Below are 16,986 nucleotides of genomic sequence, written 5' to 3' on the forward strand. Positions count from 1 at the left end.
TCAACTTAACAGTCTCTACAACATACCGGTATATAAAACAATATTCTGGAAACTTATTGATGAGATGTGCCAATGAGAGTTTGTGGGGGATTGCTGGAATTTTGGGCATTTGGCCTTTGGCCCATGGCCCATTATCAAATTATGAAACTCACATGGCTCATTCCAAAAATCAGTGGCAGCACTAGTGGAGGCTAAAGTTTAGTCCCACATTGCTAGTTGGAAGAGAGTTGGAGTGGTATATAAGGTGGGTTGTTCTAGTCCTAGTAAGTGAGTAAGAAGAGAGAGAGCCCTCGCGCACTCCTCCTCCTCCGCTGCCCGCCTCGCCTCGCCTCGTCACGACGCGCCGCGGGTTGCGGGAATCTCGTCGAGCCGAGCTTATCTTTTTGCTGTTTGGTAAATTAATTGTGTAATCAATTTTGAGTCATTAACTGACGCGTTACTCTGCTGTTTTGCCTTCCGGTTTTTCTGGATCGTGGTTGTGCCGACTTGGACGTGGGCTGCGCCCCACGACCTTCTTGAACCGCGTTATATAAGCGCGGATGCCAACCCTAGCCTGCATTAGACGCATACACGACTACATGTTTCCAGTCCATTGCGCCGCCGCATTTGTCTTCCTCATCCCGTCCGTCGGTGTGCACCGACTGCCGGGACAATAGGCCTCCGGAACCCTGCCTCTCATGAACCTGTACGGTTGAGGGGCAATCAGGTTTTTGGGGAGCGCTCCGGCGCGACTACTGGCATCACGACATCGTCATCGGACGACGAGTTCCTCCACACCGACAACTTCTTCCCGGACCTCAGCGACTTCTTCGGCAACCTCAACATGGGCGACAACGACGCTGGTGCGAAGTATGTGATCTTGTCGTTTCTCTTTCAGTTCCTGTTACAGTTTCTTCTTGTACTTTCTGTGGTAGATGTGATCAGTTTGTCTAGTTTAGATGTGATCTGTTCATCTACCTTATTAGTCTGCACGATTGGTTTATTCGCTATTTTCGTAGTCATGATTTATCAATTACTTATACGGATTATTTCATATGGATATTTTCTTATATTTTTAACACCACACAAACAATACATATTAAACGGGTTGTATTTACGGGCTTTCATTAATTTTCATCATCTGCATTGGTTTATCATTTAAAAAATATAGGTACCATGGCTAGTATGAAATCCCCAGATCCATGAGCAAACCACGCATTTTTAGTTTCTGTATGTGTTTTAATTTTAAATTTTTGAATGCATAAAGCAAAAGATGTTTTTTTGATACCACTTGATTAATAAAATAAGGTGTCGCTAACACTACATGTCCTTTCTACCCTCTACTTATGCATCTGTGATACTAATTGCCCAATCTAGTAAAAAAATCTAGATTGCTTCATTTAGAAATTTGGACCCTCCTTTTCTCATGCATATCCATTGGGCAAGATGTGAGGTGATAACTGAGGAAAAAAAAATATAAAGACAACGAGGAGGAATAGAACACATGGGTGAAGAGAAGGCTGGACATGATCATCGATGATACCCTCTCACCCTGACATATTTTGTCATACCATATTGACCTAATATGTTGGTCCGATTTAACAAATCATGCAGAATACTAAAATGGAGGTAAGAACATGTTCAAAATTTCTTAGATTGGGTATATCAATGGATTTTTCACTAAATGGTTTAATATATGTTACAAATACAAAACAATGGGGTAAAAGTGAAATTCACTTTAAAAGAAAATTTTATCGTGTATCCTGACAACAAATTTGATGAGATTTGTTTATGCCTCTAGCAATGTGGTAGTTGTTCTTTAAGTGAACCTACCTTGATGGTTTATGTTGATAAATGGGATTGACTCATAACCTCAAAGACTAAGTTTGAAGTAGATAAGATCTAGTGATACATATTTGTTATCCAATCATGCCTTAAACACTATTTCTTACGAATATGAGGTTGAATACGGTATGGGTAATAACAAATCATGCATATAAATTGGTTGCTGTTTCCCTCTATAAAAAAATCATGGTGTTGGTAAAGTGTACTTGGATTTGCAGTGCCTCTTATGTAGAGCTCTCTGCCTGGTAGTCAACATAGATACATCCTACTTCTCGTGGTAGTTCCGATTTGAATATCCTACATTCGAGAGAATTGGTTTATATGTACACTCTATTTTATTTTTATTTTTGAAACGAGGCAAGACTTACCATTTTCATTAATAGAGAAAAATTGGTGGTCGGTTTATTAACGGAAAACCAGCCAAAAACTGGTACAACGACCATCGCCGACCGTCATGGAGGAGCACGATCATCGCGAGGGCACACACATCCACCCTGGCAACCCATGGAAGCTGCACAAATACCACCGAAGTGAAGATCATCATCGAGATTTCCCACCAACGTTACTGTCATTATTCTGCAGCGACTCCAACTTCCCCGAAGAAGCGACCAAAAAGAATACCTCGCCGAAGAAGTACCGTGAAGGTCAAGCATGCCTATGCCAAACAAGTGGCTCCTTGTGAAGGGACAGACAACTTTGACTCTGATGACGAGCTCCGGAGAGGAGATGTGCAAGACCCTCGCCGAAGAAGAACTTCACTTGACCGCCCTTGCAGGTCATCGTGCGCCGCTCAAATGAAGAAGCTCGAAGAACATAGCAGCTCCGACTTCACAACAAGGGAAGACCAACACGAAGAAACTTGGACACACATCTGATTTTACCGCAATCTGCTTATCTTTTGATGTTTATTTTCCACTATGACTGATACAATCGTTCAGATATGCATGTAATTAAGTTCTAACTAATCTCTCTATTTCTTGTTTTGCATAATTTAAAATTACCGAATAGCTATATAGAAATACTAATATTGTTCGACATTCTAGGGGTGCAACTGCACGAAGAGGAATCAAAATACAACAAAACTTTAACTATGTAAATTATTTGTTTGATATATACGCATCGAAATATCAAATGGAAATTTTCTCTTATGTCTAGTCTATGGATGAACGATAAAATTTTGATCTGAACACTCATTTATTTTAGTGTTTCCTTTAACCCAGTATTATACATCTATGTTGGCGTAAGGAAGGACTCAAGACATTGGAACGATGTTTCTAAGACTAGCCACAATAGAAGTATCATAAGTAGTATCATGGATGCCATGTTGGCAAAAATTTGATGTGGCGCACCAATTAATGAGGCGAGAGATGGAAGTGGTATCATAATATGATACCGTATCATAGCACGTAAAACTAGAAAACTTAATGATAAACACATCATGTACACCAATTTGCATTGAGATTTCACAAAAGATTAAATATGATGATACTATGATACTATTTTATGATACTTCACATTGTGACTAGTCTAACGTGAGATCTTTCCTTTGCATGCAAAAGTAATCAAATGTGCCTACCATTTGTTTCGTCCTTATGTACCTAGCAGACCCTCTACCCTGCTGTTGCATCTCTAACATTAATTACCTCGTGCAATGAAAATTAATCTAATTTGGACCCCTTTTTCCTTGATGCTCGGGCAAGATGTGTGGTGATAACCGAGTCTAAAAAATATAATGACAGGGAGGACAAATGGAACAATGGTGAAGAGAAGGCTAGAAATGATCATCGATGACACCCACTGATACTAACATATTTTGTTGTGACACATCGACCTAGCACGCCGATCCTAGTTAACAAATCACGCAGAGTGCTAAAATTGGAGGCAAGATCGTGTTCAAAATTTGCCTGGTCGGGTATATTAGTAAAAATTTCACTAAATGGTGTAATATGTGTCACAAATAGACAACTACGGAGAAAAAAAAAGTGAAGTTCACTTTTAAAAACACAATGTACAATCAATTTGAAGAGATCTGTTTCTGCCTCTATTAAGAGAAACGCTTGTGGCATGACAAATGTGCTACACATTCGTAAATCACACTATTATTACATAGGAAATGCTCAAGCTATAATGGTTTACCATATTTTCAACGGTTACAAAATCTGCAGGTAATAATTACGAGAGGACCGAATGTTGGGGCAGCCAGATAAAAGGTTGTTGCCAAGGTTAGTTATCGTTTCCAGATACAAGGAAGGAAACATTGCGGATATCAACGGTCCGCTCTGCTCCAGCTTGACACCGCTCTGCTCCAGCTTGACACCGCGGTTGCGCAAATGAGTCGTGGCAAACAGAAAGCAGGCATGTACAGTGAGGATAAGATCAGCAGTATTCAAGTCGAAGCACGTCAGAAGAGGAAAGTGTGGCGAGAGGGACCTGCCTGCCTGCACGGCTTGATGGGCGATGAGCCGATGATCTGTGCCTCACGATGCAAGTGGACAGGCCGCCGGCCTATCCGTTCTGTCCGCTCCATCCGCCAACACTAATTGTACAATCAGCGGCGTCCGCGTCCGCTAATCTTCCTGGCCGTTGTTTCCGGTGGACAGCCGTCCGCTGCTACCTTTTACAAGCAAAGCAACGCTAATGCGACTTCACGTGTGATCGTGACTCTTTTTTTCCTTTCTCTTCAAAACGTTGACGGTGCAGCGCTTTGTACTCACTTTGCTGCACATAGGACGAAAATACAAACCGAATTTGTTGGCACAAATGTACGACACGGAGAATGCAGTTTCAAGAACCATGATAAAACGAGATGTATTAACAGATACGAAATCTTCCTTTTTTCGGGGAAACAGATAAGAGCTCGATTGTATATCTATCCACATCTGTACAGTTCCTATGCATTTTTATTTTGAAGACCTGTACATGATCGCAAAACTGAGTAACCTGACTGTATCATGCCGCATTGGCGACAACGACCTGGAGCACCACTATGACCAACCATTTCCTACTCCTACATAACTGAACTGAACATATTCACGAGCTGAAGACTTGCACAAGACTGTGCACCAATAACAAAAAGAGCACGACCTCTCTTTCAAATCTATATATGAAATAACAGAGAGGTTAAATTACAGGCTTGGAGCTTTCTACAGAGAGGATAAATTATTCCTCAGAATAAAAAAATATCAATTTCAGAAACTCCAGGATACAAGAATCTGTAACAGTCAGCAGCATTGAACTAACAGCGAGTAGTGGTGGTACTCAGCAGCAAAGATATACCAAGATCAACACGGGACTGTACCACTTTGGTCTCTATCTTTCTGCCTTTTGTTGGCAACACCAATCTAACATATAGTTGATCGAGGTTAAACTGAATAGAAAGAGGATACGATTTATCATGTAGCTCATGAAGAGACTTGAACCATCTTCACTAAGACATTTCAGATACACCTGCAAAAAGAATAGAAATTGTAAGCCATCCGAACCGCCAAATGGTTATGACAAGAGCCATATCTTTGCATGCCATTCAAGGTGGACAAAACATGATTAAAAATTATCTCAACCACAGAACACACAGTGCATCATATGCTCTAAATTCTTGTAAAAGAGAGCAGAGACAGAGACAGTTGCATGTTTTGAACAGAGCTAGAGCAGAGAACCAAATCAGATGCAACTAGAAGCTCTAACAAATGTTTACCTGTTTGAGTTCCACAAGCTAATTATCTGTTGGTGCAGTTTCTTCATGGCTCTCACTTTCTTGGTAGAAAACCTGCCAGTTAGTTTAAGGCATGTGAGACAAAGATGCATATTAACATGATTTATTTACTCACATTCAGTATTAGCTATCAAACATACCAAGCATTCTTCCTCCTCAACATCTTTATTGGTTGTCTTAGGATCTGAAGAATTGGAAAATCATCAAGTTAGTAACAAAGTTGAGATTTTAATTCTACCATTCAGTATTAGAAAAACTTACCATCAGCCTTTAGCCAATCTTGGAGGCATATCAGCGCCTCGACCGTGTCACTCTTTAGCCTATTTCTCTGATCACTAATTGTTCTTCCACCAGCACTAAAAGACGACTCTGATGCCACCGTTGATGCTTGAATAGCAAGCACATCACGAGCAATGCAAGATAGAACTGGGTACTCAGGACTGTGTAATTTCCACCAACCCAATATGTCAAAATCTTTTTCTTGGGGGTATAGATCTTCACTCAAGTACCTATCAAGCTCATTTGTTGCTTGCTTCTTCTGCACTCTCAGATGAGCTTCCCAATCAGCTAGTGGATTATCAATCTCTGCAACCTCATCAACATCAACTTCTTGTGAAGGATCGACAAAAGACTCTCCCAGGGAGTAATCTTCAAATAGACTCTTCATAGTCATGTCCACCTTTTCAAGGTGCTCTGCTGCATTATCTCCAAATGCTTGTTTGATGCGAAATTTAACAAACTCAAATTTGTATCTTGGATCAAGGATCACTGGTATGCAGTTCGCTAAGTACGACTCCTTCCAGTACTTGTTGAACTTTTTTTGCATCTCACTCACCATTGATGCAATTACTTTCTCTTTGTTATTTGCATGTTTTTCCAACAGTAACTTAATACCCCACATTTCATGGAAGTATCGGTTTGACGTTGGATAGCTACAGCCCGAAACTACTTTCGTAGCTTCAAAGAAGACCTTCGGGAGAGAGCGAATCGCTTCGGCCATTTTCCGATCATCAGCGGAAGGAGCATACTTAAATTGTCGATCTTGTTCCACTAACTCATAAAATGCTTCCTTGTATGGCAAAGCTGAATCGATCATAAGGTATGTCGAGTTCCATCGTGTGGCAATGTCAAGTGAAGGTTCCTTCTCACAGATGATGCCGAGCTGCTGAACTATATCTTCAAACAATTCTTCTCGTGATCTGCGAACTCTTGACATACTTCACACTATCTACGATATTGTCGATGGAACCTTTCATTACAGAGAGACCATCTTGCACAATAAGATTCAATACATGTGCACCACAACGGACATGAAAGAGTTCACCTCCACAAATCAGCATTTGTTTCTTCGTCAAGTTTTCTTTTAGATGCTCCATCATTTTTCCATTGACTGATGCATTATCTAGTGTAATACTGCATATTTTATCTTCAATATTCCAAGAACTGCAAACTCTTTAACATGGCATTATACATCCGGAAACCATTATGCGGCGTTTCCATCATACAAAATCTGAGTATTCTTTTTTGCATCTTCCAAGTGTTGTCAATGAAATGACAAGTGACACAAAGGTATCCCAACCTCTGATTAGAAGTCCACATATCGGCAGTTAATGAAACTCGAGCACCACAGTTCTTCAAGACATCTCGTAGCAACGCTCTTTGCTCTTTGTATGAATCTAGGCAATCCTCTTTTATTGTTGTTCTTGAAACCATTGTTCTACGAAAGTAGTCACTGTGCCCGCATGGTACAGGTGCAGGCACCGGAGCACGGCCGGGACGCCAGCGAGGACGACGAGATGATGCCAGCGGTTTGGCCCTGCAGATCGAAGGGACGTAGACGTCTCAAGTTTTTAAAGCATATCTCGCCCACGCGAGATACTTCTGGTTCTCTTTCTTTAGAGCGAGCATAACGGCTTTTAGCATCAGTCGACACGTCGATGCGGTCGGCCATTCCCGTCGAGCTGCCGGGAACGGGGTGTCCTACTCCTGGCGGCGCGGCCGTGCAGCTAGGGTGTGCTACTGGCCGGGGTGGGTGAAGTCATGGAAGAGCAGCCGCCGCAGAGGAACTGTTGCTTGCATAGTTGCATGGTCGGACTCAAGACGGGGCCGTGGCGACCGATCGTTGGCACACGGTTTGAAAGTTGGAACGGTTGATTCTTACACGGAACGGCGGCCACTACGCCTAGGAACGCGGTGGGTGGGCGGTTAAAACGTACCGCGCGGATCGGCGGTTAATCACTCGCACAGCACAGCACCCACCATCGACCACTACGGCTTTCCTTTCCCGTCACCATTACCAGCCAGACTTGACTGTTGCTTCGCTGCGCCGCTCGCCCAGAAGCACCCCGTCGACAACAACTACACCGACCGACCCAACGATTCCCAAGCCACGAACCAGCCCCGGTACCTTCCCCGGCACGCCCCTCCTTCCTCCATTACCCCCACCGATCCCTTGCCCGTTCCTAGCTGCTCCCAAGAAAAGATAACGGCGGAAACAGCGGCGCCATCTTGGAAGGAAACTCTCGACTTTTTACTACCTCCGGTGCCCAATCCGCGGAAGGGGATCGACCTCCAGGATTCGCCTGCCGTTTTAAGGCCTGGCACGCCGCCCCTGCTCCTCCTGCCGTCCGTACCACCATGAAACACCACGGCGCGAGGAAGGACGCGGGCGGCGCGTTCGCCGTCCCGTGCGTCGACATCAAGCTCTTCGTCGCCTCGCTCGCCTTCCTCACGCTCTTCCTCGCATTGTGGCAGCTGCACCCCTACGGCTCCCTCCTCGCCGCCGCCCGCCAATCCGCCTCCGCGCCGCCTTGCTCCCTCCCGCTCGCCACCACCACCACAACCGCCGCCGCCACATCCCACCTTCCGTCTTCTTCTAACCCGACACCCACCGGCACGACCGCCAAGAACGCATCGGCGGCGCCGGCAAATCCCGCCGCCGGCAACGTGACCTCCTCCGGCACGGCCACCAAGAAAACCACCCCTGCCGTCACCTCAACCACCGCCGCCGCCACTCTCCCCGTGCGGCTGGCGAGGGAGTCACGCCCGGCGGACCCGAACAAGCGGGTCCTCCGTCCGTACGGAACCGCGGCGGCGCTATTCGTGCAGATGGGAGCGTACCGAGGCGGGCCACGAACCTTCGCCATCGTCGGGCTGGCCTCCAAGCCCACCCACGTCTTCGGAACCCCCTACTACAAGTGCGAGTGGCTGCCGAACCCAACCCCCATCACCCCCGCCCCCGCCGCCATCCGCACCAAGGCCTACAAGATCCTCCCGGACTGGGGCTACGGCCGGGTCTACACCACCGTCGTCGTCAACTGCACCTTCCCCACCAACCCCAACCCCCACAACGCCGGCGGCAAGCTCCTGCTCCACGCCTACCACTCCACAACCTCCCGCCGCTACGAGCGCATCCTGGCGCTCGAAGAAGCCCCCGGCGCCTACAACCAGTCCCTCTACACCGCACCCTACCAGTACGACTACCTCTACTGCGGCTCCTCGCTCTACGGCGACCTCAGCGCCGCGCGGATGCGCGAGTGGGTGGCCTACCACGCGCGCTTCTTCGGGGCCAGGTCGCACTTCGTCTTCCACGACGCCGGCGGGGTCAGCGCCGAGGTCCGGGCCGTGCTCGAGCCCTGGGTGAAGGCCGGGCGCGTCACCGTGCAGGACATCCGCGCGCAGGCGGAGTTCGACAGCTACTACTACAACCAGTTCTTGGTGGTCAACGACTGCCTGCACCGCTACCGCCATGCTGCTGATTGGACCTTCTTCTTCGACGTCGACGAGTACCTCTACCTGCCCGGTGGCCGGACGCTTGAGCAGGTGCTTGGTAGGCTCCAGGGGTTCACGCAGTTCACCATCGACCAGAACCCCATGTCCACCAAGCTCTGCGTCAAGGACCCCAAGAACAATTACGCAAGGTTTGTGTTTTTATTTAGCTGTTTGCTTTGTCCAATACCACTTCAGTTTTATATTCAGAATTGCTAAATAAATTCAGCGACGGATATTACCTTCAGGCTGTAGGAATTACAGTTTGATCTACTTGATCTGTTTGGTACTATTCCTAAATGAGCAGTAGTGTATCTTAGTAGAACGTGTGTTGTGTTGTTTAATCAGACAGACAGACAGACATTCTCAAGGCTTGTTTATGGAGTTTGTTCATCAAGTGGGCACTGTACTGCTTGATTTTGACACTGCAACCTTTAATTAAGATTAGTTAGATTTTCTTGGTCAAATTAAGTCCAAGGCAACATGGCAGTTGACCCTTTTTCTTTTCTTGTTTTCCAGCTTTCCTCATTGAGCCAAAAAAATCTTCTTAAAGCATCATTTGGTTTCCCAAACAAAGTTCACTGCTTTAATACAGCTTTCATTATTGAGCCTCAAATCTTTGTAGAGGATCATCTGGTTTCACAAACAGAGGTTGCTGCTTTAGCCCAAAAGGTCACTGCTTTAAACCCTATTTTGCTCGGTATAAACCGTATTATGCTCTCTAGCTCACACCATTGAAGCAAAAAAATCCCAGTAGATCGTGATTTGGATCCACAGATAAAGGTCATTGCTTTCATTCATACCCATCACACAATTCAGATGATTGAGCCAAAAACCTTAGCAGAGCATCACTTGGTTTCACAAACAAAGGTCACCGCTTTCATATGTTTTTGCTCCCTAGCTTTCACCATTGAAGCAAAAAAATTTAGTGAACCATGATTTGGTTCCACAAATAAAAGCCACAGCTTTCATGCTCGTTCCAAAATGAAGATGAGTTGAGTCCAGTTGTTTCACCATATATGATCATAAGTGCTAGTGTATGGAGAGTAGTCCCACATTGTTTGAGGCGAGGCTCGCCAATGTGCAAGTCTACTACCAACTGTATTTTAACCCCTGGGTTAACCCTCTTAACCTAGAGCTAGTGCAGAAGTGGAAGAAATGTGAGGTGTGCACTGTTACATTGGCCTACATTTCTATGTTTAGGAAGTGACCTGGGCATAATTGCATTGGCCCATGAATTTGTACTAGAAGTCTGTAAATGCTATTACCATTGAAATGTTTCAGGAATAGCTTGTTGTGAAAACAAACACTTGGGGTAAGTATCCATTTGGGAATAGACTTTTCTTATTGATGATGGTGAAGATAATTTCATCCATACCTGTAATGAGAACAATTTGATGTCAATTTTAGATCCACACTATTGACACTTAAGGTGTCGTGCTAATAATAGCAAAATTGCAATCTGAACTCTTAACTGTCGTGCTAATAACAGCAACATTGCAATCTGAACTAACATATGCTGAAGTGTCATGCTAATAATAGCTGACAGAAACATTATAAGTATCCTTCTGGACAAAGAATTTGCTTTATTGATGATGTAAAAGTTTCAAGATAATTTCATCTATTACCTGCAACGTGAACAATCTGATGTTGGTTCTAGATTTTAGATAAATCGGGTTTTAACGTTTCATACAACAGCAACAATATAACCTGGAGTTCTGAACTAACATATGTTTGCCATTGATATGCAGGGAATGGGGATTCGAGAAGTTCGTCTTCCGCAACACGTTCACGGGAGTCCGTAGAGACCGCAAGTACGCGATCCAGGCCCGGAACGCGTACGCCACGGGGGTGCACATGTCGCAGAACGTCCACGGGAGGTCGACCCACAAGACGGAGACCCTGATCAGATACTACCACTACCACAACTCCATCAACGTGTTGGGCGAGCCTTGCCAGCATTTCGTGCGGAGGCCCGCCAACGGGAGCAGGATCAAGTTCGACGGGGTGCCTTACGTGTACGATGACAACATGAGGCGCCTGGCGGGCAAGATCAAGCTCTTCGAGAAGGAGACGATTGGATCGGTTCATACGTGACGGCTGAAAGTGGATGATGGTGGTACATATACACTGAATGGTATTTAGAATGCCTGGTTCATGTCTGAAATGCCAACACTCATCAAGCCGATGAGCACAGGACAGGAGAGGAGAGTCTGCTGGAGGTAGCAGCTCAGCTGGTGTAAAGTTTTGGTTTTTTCTTTGGCTAGGCCCTTCATCACTAGTGGGGATCTGCCTTTTCTTCTCTTGCCCGTTTTATAGATCTGTGTAGAATGATGATGATGCTGGCTTTTTACTACGGAATACTAGATTCTTTCATCTCCTTCTGGGGTCACACACAAAGCGTGAAAGTGATTCGTTTTTTCCCCTTTTTGTTACTACCTGTGGATTTTGACAGAAGTGGTTTCCACCGTGTCAGGAACCAGGTACGATTGACTGGAATCGGAAAGAACAAAAAGATGGGTTAGACGTTTCGTGTAGAGAATTCGCAGGCAAACTATTGTTCAGGCACTTTGGATGTTGTGATTTTTCCACTGCGACAGGGGGATGGCCTGAATCGGAACGAGCCGATATGGGAGATTGGCAGACAGGGTGAAATGATAGCGCGTGAATGCGTGATGGATAGACTGCTTCATGTGCGCACGCGGTCATGCGTGTTGGATCTGCTTTGCGCGCTGGAATAGATAGCGGTGTCTGGCGATTGTAGTACATCACGCTGGTAGTACTCTACTCTACATCATTGGTTCTGGTTCACGGGAATTTGGATTTCAGCAACCTTTAAAGAGAGCAACCCCCTCGCTCAGTACAATGGCCTCTTTGACTTAAATGATTTTTATAGGAATTTAGGTGGATTGGAAGCCCTTTTTTTTATTACTATGTTGGATTTTTTTTTACTATGTTGGATGTTTTTTTTAGTATGTTGGTTGTTTTATCCGTAGAAATGACCACTCCTGCGATTTTCTCTAAAGATTCCTTGTACCGCAATTCATATGGAAGTTTGCATACAGTCAAACCTCTTCAAAATAATCTTTTGATTTAACCTTCGAACGCAATCAAGGTCTTTTGGTTCGCATGATTTTGAAAATAAGGAATATGAATAACTAGAAAATTCAAATTAAGGTGGAAAGGAATTAGTTTCTAGTTCGAATTATGTTGTTTGGATGTGCTTGGAATTTGTTGTTGGAATCGACACTGGTAGAAAAATGGCCTTCCGTCCAGCCCCATTAGTCGCCAAATTATAGGAACCGCGACTAATGGGGTCTTTAGTCGCGGTTCGGGAGGCGAACCGCGACTAAAGACCTGGGCCCAGCGCGCTCGCTGGCCAGCTGGTGGACGGGAGGGGCTTTAGTCGCGGTTGGCCTGCCGCGACTAAAGGTCCTCAGCCCTGGCCCGAAGGCCTTTAGTCGCGGTTGGCCAGGCCAACCGGGACTAAAGGCCCATCCCTATAAAAGGGCCTCAGCTCACACTTAGCCATTTGGTGCCACTTCTCTTCACAAGCTTCACAAGGGGGCGTAGGTTTCCTTTTGGTTCTTCTTATGCACACAAGGTGTTTGATAAAATGCCCCAAGAGCATGAAACAAATATGATATGAAGTGTCGGAGCCACACTTGAGCTTCCTCATTTATTTTTTCCTCCTCGATCGCGGTTAGCAACTTGAACCTTTCATGTGTGTCATTGATAAAATATGCATGTGTGTAGTTCATTGTTTAATTTCTATTGTTTATAGCTAGTTAGTTTAACAAATGCATGATGGTTAATTATATATTTTATATTATAATAATGCGGATGAATCGGCAATGGATGTACGGTAACCGACTCTCCGGCGAGTTCACTACGGGTTTGAAAGATTTCCTCGTAGTGGCTAATGCGAACAAGCGTAAGGGTTTTGTTATCTGTCCATGTGTTGACTGTAAGAATCGAAGGGTTACTCTTCCTCAAGAGAAGTTCACTCGCACTGCTTCGGCACGGTTTCATGCCAAGCTATAATTGTTGGACCAAGCATGGAGAAAGAGGGGTTATAATGGAAGAAGATGAAGAAGGGGATGATTTCATCGATGAAAACTATCTTGCTCATTTCGGTGATACTTTCATGGAGGATGTCGAAGGTGAAGGGGAAGGTGAAGAAGAGGCACGTGATGAGCCCGTTGATGATCTTGGTCGGACCATTGCTGATGCACGGAGACGGCTGCGAAACCGAAAAGGAGAGGGAGAATTTGGATCGCATGTTAGAGGATCACAAAAAGTCGCTGTACCCCGGATGCGATAATGGTCCGAAAAAGTCTGGGTTGCACACTCGGATTTGCTGAAATGGAAGGCACGAGCAGGTGTAGGCCGACTCGGCATTTGAAAACTTGCTTGAAAATGTTGAAGAATATGTTTCCAAAGAATAACGAGTTGCCCGCCGATACGTACGAAGCAAAGAAGGTTGTCCGCCCTCTAGGTTTAGAGGTTCCGAAGATACATGCATGCATCAACGACCGCATCCTCTACCGCGGTGAATACGAGAATTTGAATGAGTGTCCGGTATGCACTCGCATTGCGTTATAAGATCGGAGGCGATGACCCCGGTGACGATGTTGAGGGCGAGAAACCCAGGAAGAGGGTTCCCGCCAAGGTGATGTGGTATGCTCCTATAATACCACGGTTGAAACGTCCGTTCGGGAACAAAGAGCATGCCAAGTTGTTGCGATGGCACAAAGAGGACCGTAAGTCGGACGGGGAGTTGAGACACCCCGCAGATGGAACGCAATGGAGAAAGATCGACAGAGAGTTCAAAGATTTTGCAGCTGACGCAAGGAACTCAAGATTTGGTCTAAGTGCAGATGGCATGAATCCTTTTGGCGAGCAGAGCTCTAGCCATAGCACCTGGCCCGTGACTCTATGCATCTACAACCTTCCTCCTTGGTTGTGCATGAAGCGGAAGTTCATTATGATGCCAGTGCTCATCCAAGGTCCGAAGCAACCCGACAACGACATCGATGTGTACCTAAGGCCATTAGTTGATGAACTTTTACAGCTGTGGGGCAGACCTGGTGTCCGTGTGTGGGATGAGCACAAAGAAAAGGAATTTGACCTACGAGCGTTGCTTTTCGTAACCATCAACGATTGGCCTGCTCTTAGTAACCTTTCGGGACTGTCAAATAAGGGATACAATGCATGCACGCACTGCTTACATGAGACTGAAAGTGTACATTTGCCAAATTATAAGAAGAACGTGTACCTTGGGCATCGTCGATTTCTTCCGAAAATTCATCCGAGTAAGAAAGAAAGGCAAGCATTACAACGGCAAGGCGGATCACCGGCCGAAGCTCGCGGAACGCACTCGGTGCTGAGGTATTTGATATGGTCAAGGATTTGAAAGTCATCTTTGGAAAGGGTCCTGGCGGACAATCGGTTCCGAATGGAGCCGACGGGCACGCAGCCATGTGGAAGAAGAAATCTATATTCGGGAGCTAGAATATTGGAAAGTCCTAGATGTCCGCTCCGCAATCGACGTGATGCACGTTACGAAGAATATTTGCGTGAACCTCCTAAGCTTCTTGGGCGTGTATGGGAAGACAAATGATACAAAGGAAGCACAAGCGAGACCAGACAACGTTTGAAAGACCCCGATGACCGGCATCCGGAATGGTTTCAAGGTCGTGCCGCCTACGCGCTGACCAAAGAAGAGAAGGTCATCTTTGTTGAATGCCCGAGCGAGTATGAAGGTCCCGTCCGGATTCTCGTCCAATATAAAGGGAATAATAAACATGGCGGAGAAAAAGTTCCAAAACCTGAAGTCTCACGACCGCCACGTGATTATGACGCAATTGCTTCCGATTGCTTTGAGGGGCTCTGCCGGAAAATGTTCGAGTAGCCATTGTGAAGCTATGTGCATTCCTCAATGCAATCTCTCGGAAGGTAATCAATCCAGAAGTTCTACCACGGTTACGGAACGATGTGGTCCAATGTCTTGTCAGTTTCGAGTTGGTGTTCCCGCCATCCTTCTTCAATATTATGACGCACCTCCTGGTTCACCTAGTCGAAGAGATTTCCATTCTCGGTCCTGTATTTCTACACAATATGTTCCCCTTCGAGGTTCATGGGAGTATTAAAGAAATATGTTCGTAACCGTGCTAGGCCAGAAGGAAGCATCGCCAAGGGCTATGGAAATGAGGAGGTAATTGAGTTTTGTGTTGACTTTGTTCCTGACCTTAAGCCGATTGGTCTTCCTCGATCGCGGCACGAGGGGAGACTAAGTGGAAAAGGCACGATCGGAAGGAAATCAACGATATGTATGGACGGCCATTCTCCGACCGAAGCACACCACACGGTTCGACCAATTCCAGCTTGGTGGCTCCGTACTTTGAGAAACACAAGAATATTTTACGCTCGGACAACCCGGGAAGCTCGAATCCTGGATTAGGAAGGCCCACATGGAGACTTTCGGCAGTTGGTTGAGAAAACATTTAATGAATGACGATCATGTTGTAGATCAGCTGTACATGTTGGCCAAGACACCATCTTCGACTATAACGACTTTCCAAGGGTACGAGATAAATGGGAATACATTTTACACGATCGCCCAAGATAAAAAGAGCACCAACCAAAACAGTGGTGTCCGCTTTGATGCAGCAACCGAGAATGGGCAAAAGGTCACATATTATGGTTACATAGAGGAGATATGGGAACTTGACTATGGAACCTCCTTTAAGATCCCTTTGTTCCGGTGCAAATGGTTCAAGCTAACAGGAGGTGGGGTAAAGGTGGACCAGCAATACGGAATGACAATGGTGGATTTCAACAATCTTGGTTACCTTGATGAACCATTCGTCCTAGCGAAAGATGTCGCTCAGGTTTTCTATGTCAAGGACATGAGTATCAAACCGAGGAAACGGAAAGATAAGAAAACGATCAGTACATCATGCGATGATCCAAAGTGCCACATTGTTCTTTCAGGTAAAAGAAACATCGTGGGAGTGGAGGACAAGACAGACATGTCAGAAGATTATAATATGTTTGCTGAAATTCCGCCCTTCAAAATGAACATCGACCCAAGCATTAAGTTAAATGATGAGGATGCTCCATGGATACGGCACAATCGTAAACAAGCAGGGACACAAGGGAAGAAATGATGTGTAATAATTTATTGTACCAAACTTTGTTGAATGGATCATGTGAATTATATTACCCGTGATGTGTTTGGTGTCCATTTTCGAATGATTCGAGATACCACTGATGATACATGAAATTTGGAGTGATTTAGTCATACTCCTGCCTAGGCGTATAATATGCATACTCGTAGTCTTCATAGCCGCCGCCGTTGTACTGGTAGTCGTCGCCTTCTAAGTTGCCGCCGTCGTCGTCGCGCTGCTGTCGTCGGCTGTCGTCGGGCGGCGCTCGTGGCTCGAACTGAGGGTAGCGCAGGCGGGGGATATCACCGGCCGTGATGTAGTCCATGACACTCTGCAGAGTCCGGCCGTACCACCATAACCGACGGCCGGCCTCGTGGAAGTTCTCAGGAGGCAGACCATCCTCCTCATACCTGGCGAGCGCCCTCTCACGCCGATTGATGAAGAAGGTGTCCCAAGTATGCTGGTTATCGGGATTCCAGAGGGGATTCATCCGCTGCTCCGGTGTGAGGT

General features: G+C 45.7%; 1 protein-coding gene across 2 annotated transcripts; it reads left to right on the plus strand.

Moving 5' to 3' along the window:
• The first annotated feature begins 8,068 nt into the window (after positions 1-8,068).
• LOC124661433 (galactan beta-1,4-galactosyltransferase GALS1-like) lies at positions 8,069-11,695 on the plus strand. Of its 2 annotated transcripts, XM_047199289.1 has the most exons (3): positions 8,069-8,452; positions 8,510-9,456; positions 11,056-11,695. In XM_047199289.1, exons 1-3 carry the CDS (start codon positions 8,174-8,176, stop codon positions 11,399-11,401), a joined length of 1,572 nt encoding a protein of 523 aa, XP_047055245.1. In that variant the 5' UTR covers positions 8,069-8,173; the 3' UTR covers positions 11,402-11,695. The 2 variants fall into 2 exon arrangements, with proteins under 2 accessions (XP_047055245.1, XP_047055244.1); XM_047199288.1 differs by having other exon boundaries at positions 8,069-9,456.
• Positions 11,696-16,986: the final 5,291 nt, after the last annotated feature.

This window comes from Lolium rigidum, chromosome 6, assembly GCF_022539505.1.
Source record: "Lolium rigidum isolate FL_2022 chromosome 6, APGP_CSIRO_Lrig_0.1, whole genome shotgun sequence".
Lineage (NCBI taxonomy): Eukaryota > Viridiplantae > Streptophyta > Magnoliopsida > Poales > Poaceae > Lolium > Lolium rigidum.